A 15368-nucleotide genomic window follows, 5' to 3' on the forward strand; every position below is an offset into this window, starting at 1 on the left:
GAATCCCTTTCAGTCCAAGAACTCGCGAATGAACTCCTAATTCACTCGGTCATAGGATTTCTCGAAATCCAACTTGAGGATCACAGCCGGCTACCGGGTTTGTTTTAATTCGTGAACAATCTCCTGAAGCACTACTGGCTCCTCAAGGATGTTGCGACCCTTGAGAAAAGCCGTCTGGCTTCAGTTGATGATTCTATGCGCAACAGGGGCAAGCCGCGTCGTATAGGCCTTTGCGCAGATTTTGAAAGGCACGTTGATGAGGGTGATAGGGCGATATTATTTGATGGACTCCACTCCTCTGACCTTTGAATTAAACTGATGACTCCGAAGTTGAGGTGCGAGATGTCTACCATGCCTAACGCGAAACCATTAATGATGTCGTAAAAGGAGCTTTGAGCATGCGCCAAAAACGACGAAAGAAGCCACCGGCCAGCCGTCCGGGCCAGGGGCAGTATCAATCTTCATCGATCCAACAACCCTATCAATTTCCTCCGTGGAAAAGGATAAGGCAAGGAGGTCGTTTTCGGCCTGAGAAACTCGAGCTTCGTCCCCCCAGAAATCTGCTCGAAGGCGCATGGGCTTTTCCTCCGTTGTTCCCAACAGGTTAAGGAAGAAATCATCTATGTGAGCCGTTATTTCCGATTGCTGACCAACACCCCATGCTCGGATTGAAGGTGCAGAAAGCATTTCCGTTTACGCCTGTTGGCGTAGGCATGGAAATAACCCGTGTTAGCGTCTCCCTTAGTAATCCACTTGACGTCGCCTCGACGGCGCTAGTATTCCTCCTCTTCCTAAGAATGAAAAGCACCTGGTTTTCTAGGGCATATCGATTGGCCCACTCCGCCTCCGAGAAGGCTTTGGAGTCAACTTGGGCGTCGAGGGATTTGATTTCGTCTATGAGAGCTTCCCTAGCTCTCTTCGACTCACTATCGTGGTTAGCCCCCCTACCGCGGAGGAAGCCACGTAAGGCACCGGCCGCAGAGATCCAAAGATCCATTGGCTTCCTGGTCCTGCCGGCCGCGGCCACCGCTATCTCCCAACGAGCGATGATCAGAGGAATAAAGCCGCCCACCTCGAAGCAGCTAGCAAGTGATGATGATGTATGCACGAATACATGCTGACCTAGTACTGTATCACACAGGAAATCTTTCAGGCGAGACTTTATTCGATCTCGCCTTGAGCGAGATATAGCTCCAGCGATTATACTCAGCTGGCACCATTATGTTTTTTTAGGCAAACCATTGTGCTACTACTACTAGTAGGCTAAAAAACTATCACAGGGATCATACATGATGTGGCCCGAACCGCCTGAGCCACGCATATTGGATCACGGCCCGAACGACGGAGCCGTTCGGTCGCCAAGCTTGTGCGGCCCAGACGAACATATGTTACGCTTTCCTGACAATCGACCGCCACGTGATGCCATCCGATCTCTCTTTATCTTTCTCTCTCCTACAAGCCGAGACCAAACCGAAACACTTTCTCTCTCTCCCTTCTTTCTCGTGCTCGGAAACCCTAGCCGCACGAAGACTTCGCCTCGCCCCCACATCGCCCGCCGTGTGACCTGCCTACGTGGGCGAACGATGGCCGCGGAGAACTACTGGAGGTACGCCGACGCGCGGCAGCAGCAGGCCATGGTGGCGGCTGCGGCGGCCGCGGCGGGGATGGCGCCAGCAGCTACCGTTGCGCAGGCCGCGACGGCCGCGGGGGGCATGCAGCAGCACCAGCACCAACACCAGCAGGCGGCGATGGCGCAACAGCAGCAGCAGCAGCAGCAGCAGCAGGCGGCCGCGCCGTCGCTTAAGCGCGCGCGCCCAGACTACGGCGGTGAGTTCGCGGCCCTCAGATCTGCCCCCTAGAATCTAGATCTGGATCCTTTTGTTCTCGCTATGATGGTTCTTTTGCTCTTTGTGTCGTTGTTTGTGCTTGCGTGTCTGTATTGTCTCGTGGTTAGTGGTAGTTTTGGTTTTATATAGTTGTAGATGAGATATTGCTTAGATCCAGTAATACGGTCACTAATTTTGTAAACATCGTAGCGGGCTTAGCCTATATGGGGGTAATACTCCAGCATTATCATAGCACTAGATCGATACCCGTACCAGAATTTCTACTTATTATTTTTATAGTCTAAAAAGGGTTGATTTTCTACCACAAATCTGCCCAGAGTATTTTCAAGAACGATGCTGAGAGATGCTTACAGACTTGAAAAACTCGAGTGATACACGTGGTAAATCTGCGGATTGGATTTTGGTGCAATAATTGTTGCCACATCACTTTGCCTCCCCGTCTCCGTTACTAGTGGAAACATAATAGATGTACTCTTCTAATCTGGCTCTCGTAGCTCAATTTTGGTCAGAGCTTTTTGTTGGTTGTTTGGATTTCAGTATACCGGTTTTTAATAGTTGGTACCAAATGTGTGTGTGGATCAATGGGGGGTAATGACTGGTGTTGCCTGCATTATAAGAAATCCTGGAGTTCTCATGACAGTTAAATGCTTGTATGTAGCTGCTCTAACTTCTAACTGTTAGTGTGCGTCCATATTTTCTCCTTGTACTTATGCCCTTTTTACGACTTGTTTATCTACTGAATATTCTTAGCTTGCTGGTTATATTAATTAAAGATATTGTTGGCAAGTGAGATTTACATGAAACCTGTTTTTTTTATTGTTTGCAGATGGTCCTGGAGGACAAGAGATGGCAGGATATTATCCGCGGGAAAATGCAGGTTACCACTCACTTAGAGACAATGAAGCAATTGGAGCATCTTATGACCGCTACTTACGCAATGGGGTATTGTTAACTTCGTTGTAAAGAGCTCACATAATTATTCTGAGCACCTTGTCGTGATACTTTGGCCTTGTTTTTGTGCTTCTAGATGCCTTCTGTGGCAGCCAATGAACCAAGTAGGGCAGTTGTTGGTGCCATGGGTGGAGGTGCAATGGTTGGTGGTGGAATGAGTGGATATCCTGTTGATGATCGCCGTATGATGGGTGTCGTTGGTATGGACAGCAGAGCCATGGGGTATGGTGCAAGACCTGAGCCTCCTCTCCCCCCGGATGCATCCAACACTTTGTATATTGAAGGTCTGCCTGCAAACTGCACTCGTAGGGAGGTTTCACGTATCCTTATAAGCTATATTGCTATCATGATGTGCTTAACTTCATTTCTTAATTGATGGTTGAGTATTCTTTGATGTCACACCACTGATATTCATCACATAGTTCCATTCCTGTTTGTTAATGATACTCTTGTTCTTGTGGCCTAATCTTTGTTGTTCAGTCCCTCTCCATTTATTTTATATGCCCTGACAAGCTGCTTGTTCAATATGATGCACCAGCAGAGAATTTAGAATTGTATCATCTCGCACCATAAGTGCTTTTGCTCCTTAACCTTCTCCACTACAGATATATTCCGCCCTTTTGTTGGTTTCCGTGAAGTGAGGCTTGTCAACAAAGAGTCAAGACACGTATGTATATTCTGCCCTTCTGTTGGTTTATTTTGTGTTAATAAACCGTATATTATATTCTAATGATGACATATCTTGACCTGTCAACTTTGCTGCAGCCTGGTGGAGATCCTCATGTCCTGTGTTTCGTTGATTTTGATAGCCCTGCCCAAGCTACTATTGCACTTGAAGCCCTGCAAGGTGAAAATACTTGTGTTTGCAGATTTGGATTATGTAGTTGTATAGATACTCTTATTTTCATCTCTGGTAATATTCAGTATCGTATGTTTTCATTTTTGGTTTACATATTTATGCATTCCCCATTAGTTTCTTCTCAAGCTTGCTTTGAAATTGGTAATCATGATCAATTGTCTGTTGTACTTTCTTTTTGCAATATGTGCAGCATAGGTAGATTGTGCTTTAGGGATAGTGACCAGTTGACCTTAGCTGGCATTAATAGCCAAAAACTCACCTTCCGCTGCGCTGCGATAATACTAGAATATTTATTCAGACCATGATTTTTCTAGGGCATGTTATTGTATGCGTAAAATTTGCAATTTTGGTTCTAGAGATTAGTGTGAAGTCATTTGACCATCTATACGTTGCTCGGCTCTGCAGTACTGTACAGTTCGAACATCCACGTCGATGTATCCTTGCCAATCAATTCCAGTTTATAGTTGTTACTGTATCTCTTTTCCTATGCGTTGGATCTAATGCTCACTCCTGAATTCTTGATGGCATGGCGTTAACGTTTGAGGTTCGTTATGTTCTCCCGACGACGAAGCGAAATAAACCGTCACGATTCATTTTGCAGGTTATAAGTTTGACGAACACGATCGTGAATCAGCCCATTTAAGGCTGCAATTCTCGCGCTTTCCTGGTCCGAGGTCAGCTGGTGGGCCTCGTGGTAGGCGTTAAGTCGTGCGGGTCAGGTGGTTGGCGAACCTACCGATTATTCGAGCGATCGAACCTGCTTGGTGTAACGCTTTGCGCTGAATTCTCCGCCGGTGGCTCGTAGCGTTCGTCAGCCGATGTCGTGAAAGCGTGAAAAGGACGATGCAATAATCTCGCTGTTCAGTATCCATTAGATTCTCGGGGTCGCATGTGTGTCTGCTTTAGTATTTATGGTCTACTGTATTTTGTTATCTCGCGGCGTGACCCAGACAATACCGGTCTTTTATCATGTGTAACGCTAACTTTCTTAAAGCACTTGCTTGTTTGTTTAGCCATGCTAGTAATATCAACTCTTCTCTTCGTCTTCCCATCTGTCCATATACCTAGGTTAATATGTACATGTCCTTTATAGTCCCTCTGTTTCTAAATACAAGTCTTTTTTAGAGATTTCAGTACAAACTACATATGGATGTATATAGAGTTATAGACATATTTTAGAGTGTAGATTCCACTCATTTTGCTCCTAGTCCTCTATTGAATCTATTTAGGAATGGAGGGAGTACATGCGGTTGCTTTGTGGTAGTGATCACTTCTCCCCACCTTAATTAACTCTAGTGTAGAATTAGGGGGCTCTCTTGTTATAATTCAGAGTTGCATGCCTGGCTATCGTGTTAAATGTCGAAGTGGTCATCAACTCTAAATTGGAGGATTGTCAAGCATATTTGGATGACCAAGTTCACTCTCCTAAGTATTTGCATAGAAGTTGACATGCATCCAAGTCTAGCCACTTAAGTTTAATGTTTCATGCATCAGGAACTGTTTGGCAATATCATATGTGTTTGATTGATCAGGAAGTTATGACTTGAATTGCTTCAGGGTTGGTTTCTCTCATGGAAGTAGTTCTACTGATATGTCCCTCCCCCTTCTGGTTAATTTTTTTGACCGCAAATGCTTATTTTTTAATTTTGTTGTGTTTATTCACATTTCCTAATATACGAGTGGTCCTGACGTTCTCTCCCGTTTGTGTTTCGTTGTCATTGATTACCCTGTAAGATCAGTACTTATTGTTGTTTTTGTAAATATATTTGAACATATATTGTTTGTTGTAACATTGTGTGCCAATGATAGTTGTATTTTGGTGTTATTTGTTTGCTTGCCTGGGATATTTGCACCGTGCTGTGCGTTAATTTGTTTGAATGTAATGTCTGAATGCCCACCGTGCTGTGCGTTAATTTTGTTGTGTTTATTCACATTTCCTAATATACGAGTGGTCCTGACGTTCTCTCCCGTTTGTGTTTCGTTGTCATTGATTACCCTGTAAGATCAGTACTTATTGGAGCCACCCGCAACGATAAATCGCGTGTCGAGATGCTGCCACGCGATTTTGGTATCCACACTGTGAGTTCCCACGTGATTCGTGCAAACAGTGAGCGCATATAATATTTCTCATCCATACAAATTCGTATGGCCCGCGTCCACAACTCTGTACTAGCCAAGAGGCTTCGGTACCAACCAACACATCAGGATTCAAAGACGCAAAAAGAAAAAGAAAGATAATACCACTGCTGTAGATGCACGCCCTTCTCTTAGTTGAGAAGAACTCAGGTAAGGAAGTCTAGAAAGTTCTAAGACCGGGGTAGGTGAATCCATTGACCTTGACGCGAAACATAGGTTGGATGGTTATAAGAGGACAGTGCTATCCTTAACGGTGCTATTAACAGTGCTATCCTTAGTCCACAAGGTATCAAATCCTGGTGCTCACATTTATCCTAGATTTATTTTAGGATTTTCAATGATGTGCGTTTAGTGGGGAAGACGTTTCCGTCTACTACGAGGCGCTTACAGCGACTTCGTAAACTCTTAAGAGACATGGCGGCTCAGTCTCTCGAAGATGCTCATAGAGGTAGGGTGCGCGTGTGTGCATTCATAGGATTGAGTGTATGCGTAGAGTGCTTTCGTTTGTACTGTGTTTAAAAAAAAGGGTCCATTACATGTCAGTCCCAATGGCCGCAGCATGCTCCCCACCCCCACCGTCTTTTAAAAGTCTGAATGCCTTCCCATATACTCCTCCCACCCCCACCGTCTTTTAAAAGTTTGAATGCCTTTCCATATACTCCCTCCGTCTCAAAATTTTTGTCTTAAATTTATTTAGATATGGATGTACGTAATACTAAAACGCGACTTGATATATTTGTATTTAAAAAATTGAAGACAAGAATTTTGGGACGGAGGGAGTACTCTACAAAGTATATAAACTAATACATTTTTTAAGCTTTGAGTTCAGTAAATCCCTTGAAGCGAAATATGGCACGTAGTTCACGTTCACAAAGGAGATGCCAGCATTAGTGGCCATCTTATTTACTAGCGTAGTTTGTTTATCTGAAATCTTTCCTACCAAATTTTCAGTACAAACATTATCAAGTTTTTTTCTAATGGCATCCACCAAGGTGGAATGTTCTTTAAGTTCCTCAGTAAAGAATCTATTGTGCTTAATCTGTGAAAACATGAAGTTTTTAGTAGTCTTCTCAATTTCTGCCAACCTTTTATGATAAGGATCAAAGATTTTATCTTGGGACATAGTGTCAAAGAAAGCAAATGAGCAAACAAAAAATATTTTTTGTGCTTTTTCGTAAAAAGAATTAGAAGTGGGGGAGATGGAAATGAGATGCATAGGCTAATAAAAAGGAAAATAAAATAAGAGCAAGTAGATGATAGTTTGCGCGAAGGTACTTGATAGGTTTTGATGATGTTTCTCCTGCAACTGCGTCAAAAATTCTTCCTGCTACTTGTGAGCTGCATTGGATTTTCTCGAAGAGGAAAGGAGATGCAGTACAATATAGACAAATATTTCCCTCAGCTAAGAACCAAAGTTATCAATCCAGTAGGAGAATCACACAAAGCCTTGTGAACATCACCTGCAGGAAATTGCAATATACTAATGGTATGGGTCGAATCAATGTCAATCCTATTTGGGGTAAGATTTGGAAATTATTGTGTCCGGCAAAGGTAAAAATATTTATTTGATGAATGTTGTATGGAACTCTATCGTGTTGTGTTACGCCTACCAATAGACATATGAAAGTTTCGCCCCTTTGTCCTTCATGCTCGAATGGGCAAGAAGATACAAAACACATTTTGTTTCTATGTCAGAAGGCAAAAGAGGTTTGGGGTAAGTTTGGGATGTATGAGGTAATTAAGAAAGCTTGTGTTATTGAGAGGCAGTTCTTGAATTCTTACTTCTTATGCCACACCAAAAACTATCTATATTAGGTTGCTAGAATGCACGTGAATTAATCGCGATAACTGCTTGATATTTATGGTGGGAGAGACGCATGTTGGTTCATGAAGGAAAGTCTTAAGATGTGAACCAGATTTCGACGGGGGTTCGTGCTATAACGACAAACTATGTGAATGCCCACTCCCCTAGTGCGACTAGTAGAAAAGAAGGATGGAGCCAACCTCCTATGGGTTTCGTTAAACTAAATGTTGATGCTTCTTTTGACCATGGTCTGCTCAAGGGCACTGCAGGTGTTGTACTCAGAGATGATAAAGGAACGTTTATTGTTGGCGGAAATTGGAAGATCGATTGCTGTGCTGATGTACTAACAGCAGAAGCGATGGCTCTTAGGTTTGGTTTAATTCTTGCACAAAAGGCGGGATGCAATTGTCTTATTATTAACTCTGATAATATGGAAGTCATTGGCACAATGAAGAATGGAGGACAATCGGCGGGAGTTGCGGCGACAGTCTTCAAGGATTGCTACTTCATGGCATGTGATTTTCTGTTGACTAGATTTGAACACTGTAATAGGGTAGCTAATAAGATTGCTCATGAACTTGCTAGGCTAGCAAAAGTTTCTGTAACTAGAGATTGGTTTGAGGAGCCTATGGAGAATATTGTACCTCTTCTTATAGACGATGTAACCTATTTCCAACTAATAAAGTGGATGTTTTCTTAAAAAAAAGAAAAAATACTTGCACCCAACGGTTGCCAATCCCCTTGGTGGTTACTTGCAAGGATTAAATCTCATAGTGGTAGATAGATAAATTGCAAAGATAAATTAAAAGAAAATAAAAAATTGTAGGAAGGTATTTTTGTGTTTTTTATATGATAAAAGTTGACCCAGGGGCCATAGTTTTCACTAGAGGCTTCTCTCTCGGACACATAGCATACGATGGGTAGACAAATTACTGTTGGGTAATTGATAGAAAAGCGCATAGATATGACAATATTCAAGGCAATGATCATGTATATAGGCATCATGTCCGAGGCAAGTAGACCGACTCCTGCATGCATCTACTACTATTACTCCACCCATCGACCGCTATCTAGCATGCATCAACAGTATTAAGTTAATAAAACAAAGTAACGCCTTAAGTAAGATGACATGATGTAGACAATGTAAACCCAATCAATATGAATATACCTCATCGTTTTACCCTTAATGTCAAGAATACAAATACGTGTCTTGTCCCTTTCTGTCATTGGGATAGAGCACCGCAAGATTGCAAAGCACCTCTCCCACTAAAGTTAAAATCTAGTTGGCTAAACCAAACATATAGATCAGAGAGAAATGCAAAGCTATAACAATCATGCATAATAAAGTTCAGAAAAGGTTCAATTACTTCTTATGAATATTCAAATTATAAACCCACAATTCATCGGATCCCAAAAAACACATCGCCAAAGAAGATTAAATCGAATAGAACTTTAAGAACATCGAGGAGAACATTGTATTCAAGATCAAAAAGAGAGAAGAAGTCATCTAGCTACTAGCTATGGACCCATAGGTCTGTGATAAACTACTCATGCATCATCAGAAGGAAGCAAGGATGATGTAGAAGCCCTCCGTGATCGATCCCCCCTCCGGCAGAGTACCAGAAAAGGCCTCTAGACGGGATTGCGAAAGAACAGAAACTTGCGGCGGTGAAAAAAGTGTTTCGGGTGGCTCTTTGGTATATTGGGAACATTTGAGAATTTATAGAGGCGGAATTAGGTCAGGAGGTGCCACATGGGCCCACAAGCTCAGCCCCCCCCGGGGTGCGCGTGGTGAGCTTGTCGCTCCCTCATGACTCTTCTGGTCTTCTCCCGAACCTTCGTGGGTCCCTTCTGGCCCAGAAAAAACTAATCCAAAGATTTTTCTTTGTTTGGACTCCATTTCAAATTGATTTTCTGAAAAGCCAAAAACAAGCAAAAAAACAGCAACTGGCATTTGGCACTAGGTTAATAAGTTAGTCCAAAAAATGATATAAAATAGCATACATATGCATATGAAACATCCAAGATTGATACTATAATGGCATGAAACAATAAAAAATTATAGATACGTTGAAGATGTATTAGAAGGATATCAACCGTCAGCAGGGGCTATGCCAATGTCATTGCCAGGGCGCCCAGCAAACCAGCATCATCCTCTTCCATCGCCAGAAGGAGCCCCCAACTCCACGCCCTGACTCGAAAGGCGACACACTATCGGAAGATGGAATGCTCACCACCCTAGAACGTGGATGGAGGCTAAGACCAGGTGAAAGCACAAGTGCTCCCTAGGTGGTTTTGGTAATTAATGTCAACATATCTCTTGTTGGACTAACACTTTTATCTAGTATGTTTCAGATAAGTTCAACAATGGAGTGGCATGGACTAAAGGATGTGGGAACTCCTTCAAGATGCTAAGGACAAAGGATTGGCTCAAGCTTCAAGCTCAAGACTCTTCATTTTACATTTTAGTGATCCAAGATCACATTGAGTCTATAGGAAAAGCCAATACCATCAAGGAGGGATGAGGTGTTTCTTAATGAGCCTCTTGCTTCAAGTGCTTAGTGATATGCTCCAAATACCCTCAACTACTTTCCCACTTCCACACATATGTCCTAAACCTAAAGTCAAACTCGGCCCCACCGATTCTTCCTATCCGGCGCCACCGAGTTTGGATGTCTTAGCCACTGCCACAAACCCTAGACAAATCGGTCTCACCGATAGGGATCTCGGTCTCATCGAGATGGGATTGTAATCTCTCTGTGTATGTCCATTATCAAAATCGGTCTCACCGAGTTTGAGCAATTGGCACTACCGAGATTACAATGCAAACTCTCTGGTTAACTTATTATCAAAATCGGTCCCACCGAGTTTGAGTAATCGGTCCCACCGAGTTTGCCTGACCAACTCTCTGGTTAGCTAATTACCAAAATCGGTCCCACCGAGTTTGTGTAATCGGTCTCACCGAGATTATGTTATGCCCTAACCCTAACCATATCGGTCCTACCGAGTTGCATTTCGGTCCCACCGAAAATCCTAACGGTCACTAGATTTGCTGAATCGGTCCGATCGAGTTTACCAATTCGGTCCCACCGAGTTTGGCAAGTTGTGTGTAACGGTTAGATTTTGTGTGGAGGCTATATATACCCCTCCACCTCCTCTTCATTCATGGAGAGAGCCATCAGAACAAACCTACACTTCCAACTTACCATTTCTGAGAGAGAACCACCTACTCATGTGTTGAGGCCAAGATATTCCATTCCTACCATATGAATCTTGATCTCTAGCCTTCCCCAAGTTGCTTTCCACTCAAATATTCTTTCCTCCAGATCCAAATCCTATGATAGAGAGTTGAGTGTTGGGGAGACTATCATTTGAAGCACAAGAGCAAGGAGTTCATCATCAACGCACCATTTGTTACTTCTTGGAGAGTGGTGTCTCCTAGATTGGCTAGGTGTCACTTGGGAGCCTCCGACAAGATTGTGGAGTTGAACCAAGGAGTTTGTAAGGGCAAGGAGATCACCTACTTCGTGAAGATCTACCGCTAGTGAGGCAAGTCCTTCATGGGCGACGACCATGGTGGGATAGACAAGGTTGCTTCTTCGTGGACCCTTCGTGGGTGGAGCCCTCCGTGGACTCACGCAACCGTTACCCTTCGTGGGTTGAAGTCTCCATCAACGTGAATGTACGATAGCACAACCTATCGGAACCACGCCAAAAACATCTGTATCTCCAATTGCGTTTGAATCCTCCAAAACCCTTCCCTTTACATTCTTGCAAGTTGCATGCTTTACTTTCCGCTGCTCATATACTCTTTTCATGCTTGCTTGATATGTGTTGTAAATGTTAAACTTGTGCCTAAACTCCACTTAAACTTTAAGAACTTAAAAACTGCAACTTTGGTACTTCGTGTCTAATCACCCCCCTCTAGACACCTCTTCTCAAGGTCCTACAAGTGGTATGTATCAGATCATTGGTCTCCATTTCCTTGGTTTAATCACCATTGGAGGAAGATGGATAAGTCTACTTTGGGGAGTCTTAGACATAGAGTGCCTAATCTTGATGGAGAGTATTTTCATGAGTTGACAAATGAGATGCTTGTAATTTTCAATCAATATCATTTGAACAAGTACATTGCTAGCCCTTGCGCACCTCATGTTGATCATATGCATCCTACCCTTGATGAGTCAATTGACATGATTAGGAATCTTAGAACTGCCGAACTTATTATTAGAGGATTGCCTAGAAACTTGATTGGATGTTTGCCTACTCTTGAGTGTGCCTACACTATATGGAAATTTCTTGAGGAACGATTTCGAGATTATTCCTTGAAAAATCTTGATGAAATTCTTCATAAGTCTATTGCTTTGAGTAAGATGAATACTAGTGATCCTATGTTTGGTGATCGTCTATTTGAGCTTACAAACCTTATGCGTGCCAAAGGAGATGTTGGAATTATTAGTGATATTATTTCCGAAGCTATAAAAATTCATAAGCAAGATCATTGTCAAACTCACTCTAACGAATCACCCTCTCTAGGATTTGATCCACCACATGACGATGTTGAACATGGATACTATGATGAGGATGATGATAGTGACTTCGATCTTGATGATGCAATGAGACATTTTTGTCTTATGGCAAATCTTCGGGGATATATGTCAGGAGGAAAGGAATGGGTTCTTGATAGTGGATGTACCGATCACATGACCGGAGATAAGGACATGTTTCGTGAGCTTGCTGAAAACGATGGTCCTCGAAAGTATGTCACTTTCAGTGACAACTCAAAGGGTAAGGTGGTTGGCCTCGGTAAGGTGGCCATATCACACGATAGCTCCATACAAAATGTCATGCTCGTTGAATCTCTTGGCTATAACTTACTTTCAGTATCTAGACTTGCTGATTTCGGTTTCAATGTCCTATTTACTGAAGTAGATTTCCAAGTGTTTCGTTGAGACAATCATAAAATGGTCTTTACCGGTATACGTAGAGGTGATCTATACATTGTTGATTTCACTAAAAAGGCTCAACCTAAAACTTGCTTCATTGCTAAATCCTCAAAGGGTTGGTTATGGCATAGACGACTAGGTCACGTTGGCATGAGAAACCTTGACAAGCTTATTAAAGAGAATCATATCCTTGGAGTTAATGATGTCATATTTGATAAGGATAGACTTTGCAGTGCTTGTCAAGCAGGTAAACAGGTTGGAGGAAGGCATCCCGTGAAGAACATTATGACCACAAGGAGGCCACTTGAGCTACTTCATATGGATCTCTTTGGTCCCAACTCCTACAAGAGTCTCGGTGGAAATTCTTTTGGTCTAGTTATAGTTGATGATTTTTCAAGATTTACGTGGGTGTTCTTTCTCGATGATAAATCGCAGGTTCAAAAGATCTTCAAAAACTTCGCTAGGAAGGCCCAAAATCAATTTGAAGTGAAGATCAAGAAGGTTCACAGCGACAACGGAACGGAGTTCAAGAACGCAAACATGGACACCTTTCTTGACGAAGAAGGGATTTCACACGGGTTCTCGGCTACGTACACACCTCAACAAAATGGAGTTGTTGAGAGGAAGAATCAGACGCTCATCGAAATGGCGAGAACGATGCTTGATGAGTACAAGACGCCGAAGCACTTTTGGGCAGAAGCGGTTGAGACAGCTTGTCATGCAACAAATCGCTTGTATCTTCACAAGCTACTCGGCAAGACGGCATACGAGCTCCTCACCGGTAACAAACCCCAAGTTGGATACTTTCGAGTATTCGGCTCAAAGCGCTACATTCTTGATAAACATCATCGTTCTAAATTTGCTCCTAAGTCTCATGAAGGTTTCCTACTAGGTTATGGCTCAAACTCTCACACTTACCGTGTCTACAACAATTTCACCCGAAAGGTTGAAGAGACGGCAGATGTGAAGTTTGATGAATCTAACGGCTCGCAAGTAGAGCAATTGCCAATTGATGTAGGAGACAAAGATCCTTAGGAAGCAATCCAAGACTTGTCTATTGGCAAGGTCCATCCAATGGAGGTGAAGGAGAGTACCTCGTCCGTCCAAGTGGAAGCTTCTACTTCACGACAAGGTGAACCAAGAGTTGATACGGAAGCATCCACAAGTGGGACACACCAAGATGAAGAAAACAAGGAAGTGCATCAAGACGAACGTCAACAACCTCCTTCTCCACCACGACAAGAGAACGACAACGCCAACAATGAAGAAGGCCAAGAAGAAGAACAAGATGAAGAAGAAGTTCAACCAAGATCCAAGCAAAAGCTTTCACGAGTTCGAGCAAGAATTGCTAAAGACCATCCCGTCGAGCAAATCTACAATGATATTCAAACCGGGAGAATCACTCACTCTAAAACTCGTCTAGCTAACTTTTGTGAAAACTATTCTTTCATCTCTAGCATTGAACCTATGAAGGTCGAAGAAGCATTGGAAGATCTGGATTGGATAAATGCTATGCATGAAGGGCTACACAACTTTGAGAGGAACCAAGTTGGGACATTGGTTGAGAAGCCCGACAACAACCACAACATCATCGGTACCAAATGGGTGTTTCGCAACAAGCAAGATGAAGATGGACAAGTAGTTCGCAACAAAGCACGTCTCGTCGCCCAAGGTTACACACAAGTCGAAGGTATGGACTATGGTGAGACTTACGCTCCCGTTGCTAGACTTGAGTCCATCCGCATCTTACTTGCCTATGCTAATCACCATGATATCACCTTGTACCAAATGGACATTAAAAGTGCTTTTCTAAATGGTGAAATAGAGGAGGAATTTTATGTTAAACAACCTCCCGGCTTTGTCAATCCTAAGAAACCCAATCATGTTTACAAACTTCACAAAGCTCTTTATGGTCTTAAACAAGCTCCTAGAGCATGGTATAAATGCTTGACCAAGTTCCTTATTGAAAAAGGCTTTGAAATCGGGAAAATTGATTCAACACTTTTTACTAAAAGGGTTAATGGAGAACTCTTTGTGTGCCAAATTTATGTTGATGATATTATATTTGGTTCAACTAACCCTCATTTTAGTGAAAAGTTTGGGAAGCTAATGTCGGAGAAGTTTGAGATGTCTATGATGAGTGAAATCAAATTCTTTCTTGGGTTGCAAATCAAGCAAACTATGGAAGGTACTTTTGTTTCTCAAACGAAGTACACCAAGGACCTATTCAAGAAGTTCAATATGCAAGAATGCAAAGGTATGTCTACACCCATGCCTACTAGTGGACATCTTGACTTGACCAAAGATGGTGAACTGGTTGATCAAAAGGTTTATCTCTCTATGATTGGTTCATTGTTATATCTATGTGCTTCACGTCCCGATATCATGCTAAGTGTGTGCATGTGTGCACGATATCAAGCTGCTCCTAAAGAATGTCATCTTAAGACCGTGAAAAGGATAGTGAGATACTTAATCCATACACCAAATTTTGGCATTTGGTATCCTACGAGGGCCTCTTTCGATCTTGTTGGCTACTCCGACTCGGACTATGCCGGAGACAAGGTTAATAGAAAGTCCACTTCGGGTACTTGTCAATTTCTTGGTAGATCTCTTGTGTCTTGGTCCTCCAAGAAACAAAACTCGGTATCCTTATCCACCGCCGAAGCGGAATACATTGCCGCTGGTTCATGTTGTGCTCAATTACTTTGGATGACCCAAACTCTTAAAGATTATGGGATATATGTGAAACATGTTCCATTGCTTTGTGACAATGAAAGTGCTATCAAAATTGGTCATAATCCTGTACAACATTCTCGAACTAAGCA

General features: G+C 42.7%; 1 protein-coding gene across 1 annotated transcript; it reads left to right on the plus strand.

Annotated features, from left to right (window-relative positions):
* Window positions 1-1766: 1766 nt before the first annotated feature.
* Window positions 1767-4706, plus strand: LOC123163064 (RNA-binding protein 1; the record flags this gene model as incomplete). The annotated part of the gene is given in 6 exon segments (XM_044580824.1): window positions 1767-1827; window positions 2674-2789; window positions 2875-3118; window positions 3404-3465; window positions 3564-3645; window positions 4259-4706. Coding segments are annotated over 6 exon segments (669 nt in total), but the record flags the coding sequence as incomplete, so codon positions are not given.
* Between the last annotated feature and the right edge of the window lie 10662 nt (window positions 4707-15368).

This window comes from Triticum aestivum, chromosome 7B (assembly GCF_018294505.1).
Source record: "Triticum aestivum cultivar Chinese Spring chromosome 7B, IWGSC CS RefSeq v2.1, whole genome shotgun sequence".
Lineage (NCBI taxonomy): Eukaryota > Viridiplantae > Streptophyta > Magnoliopsida > Poales > Poaceae > Triticum > Triticum aestivum.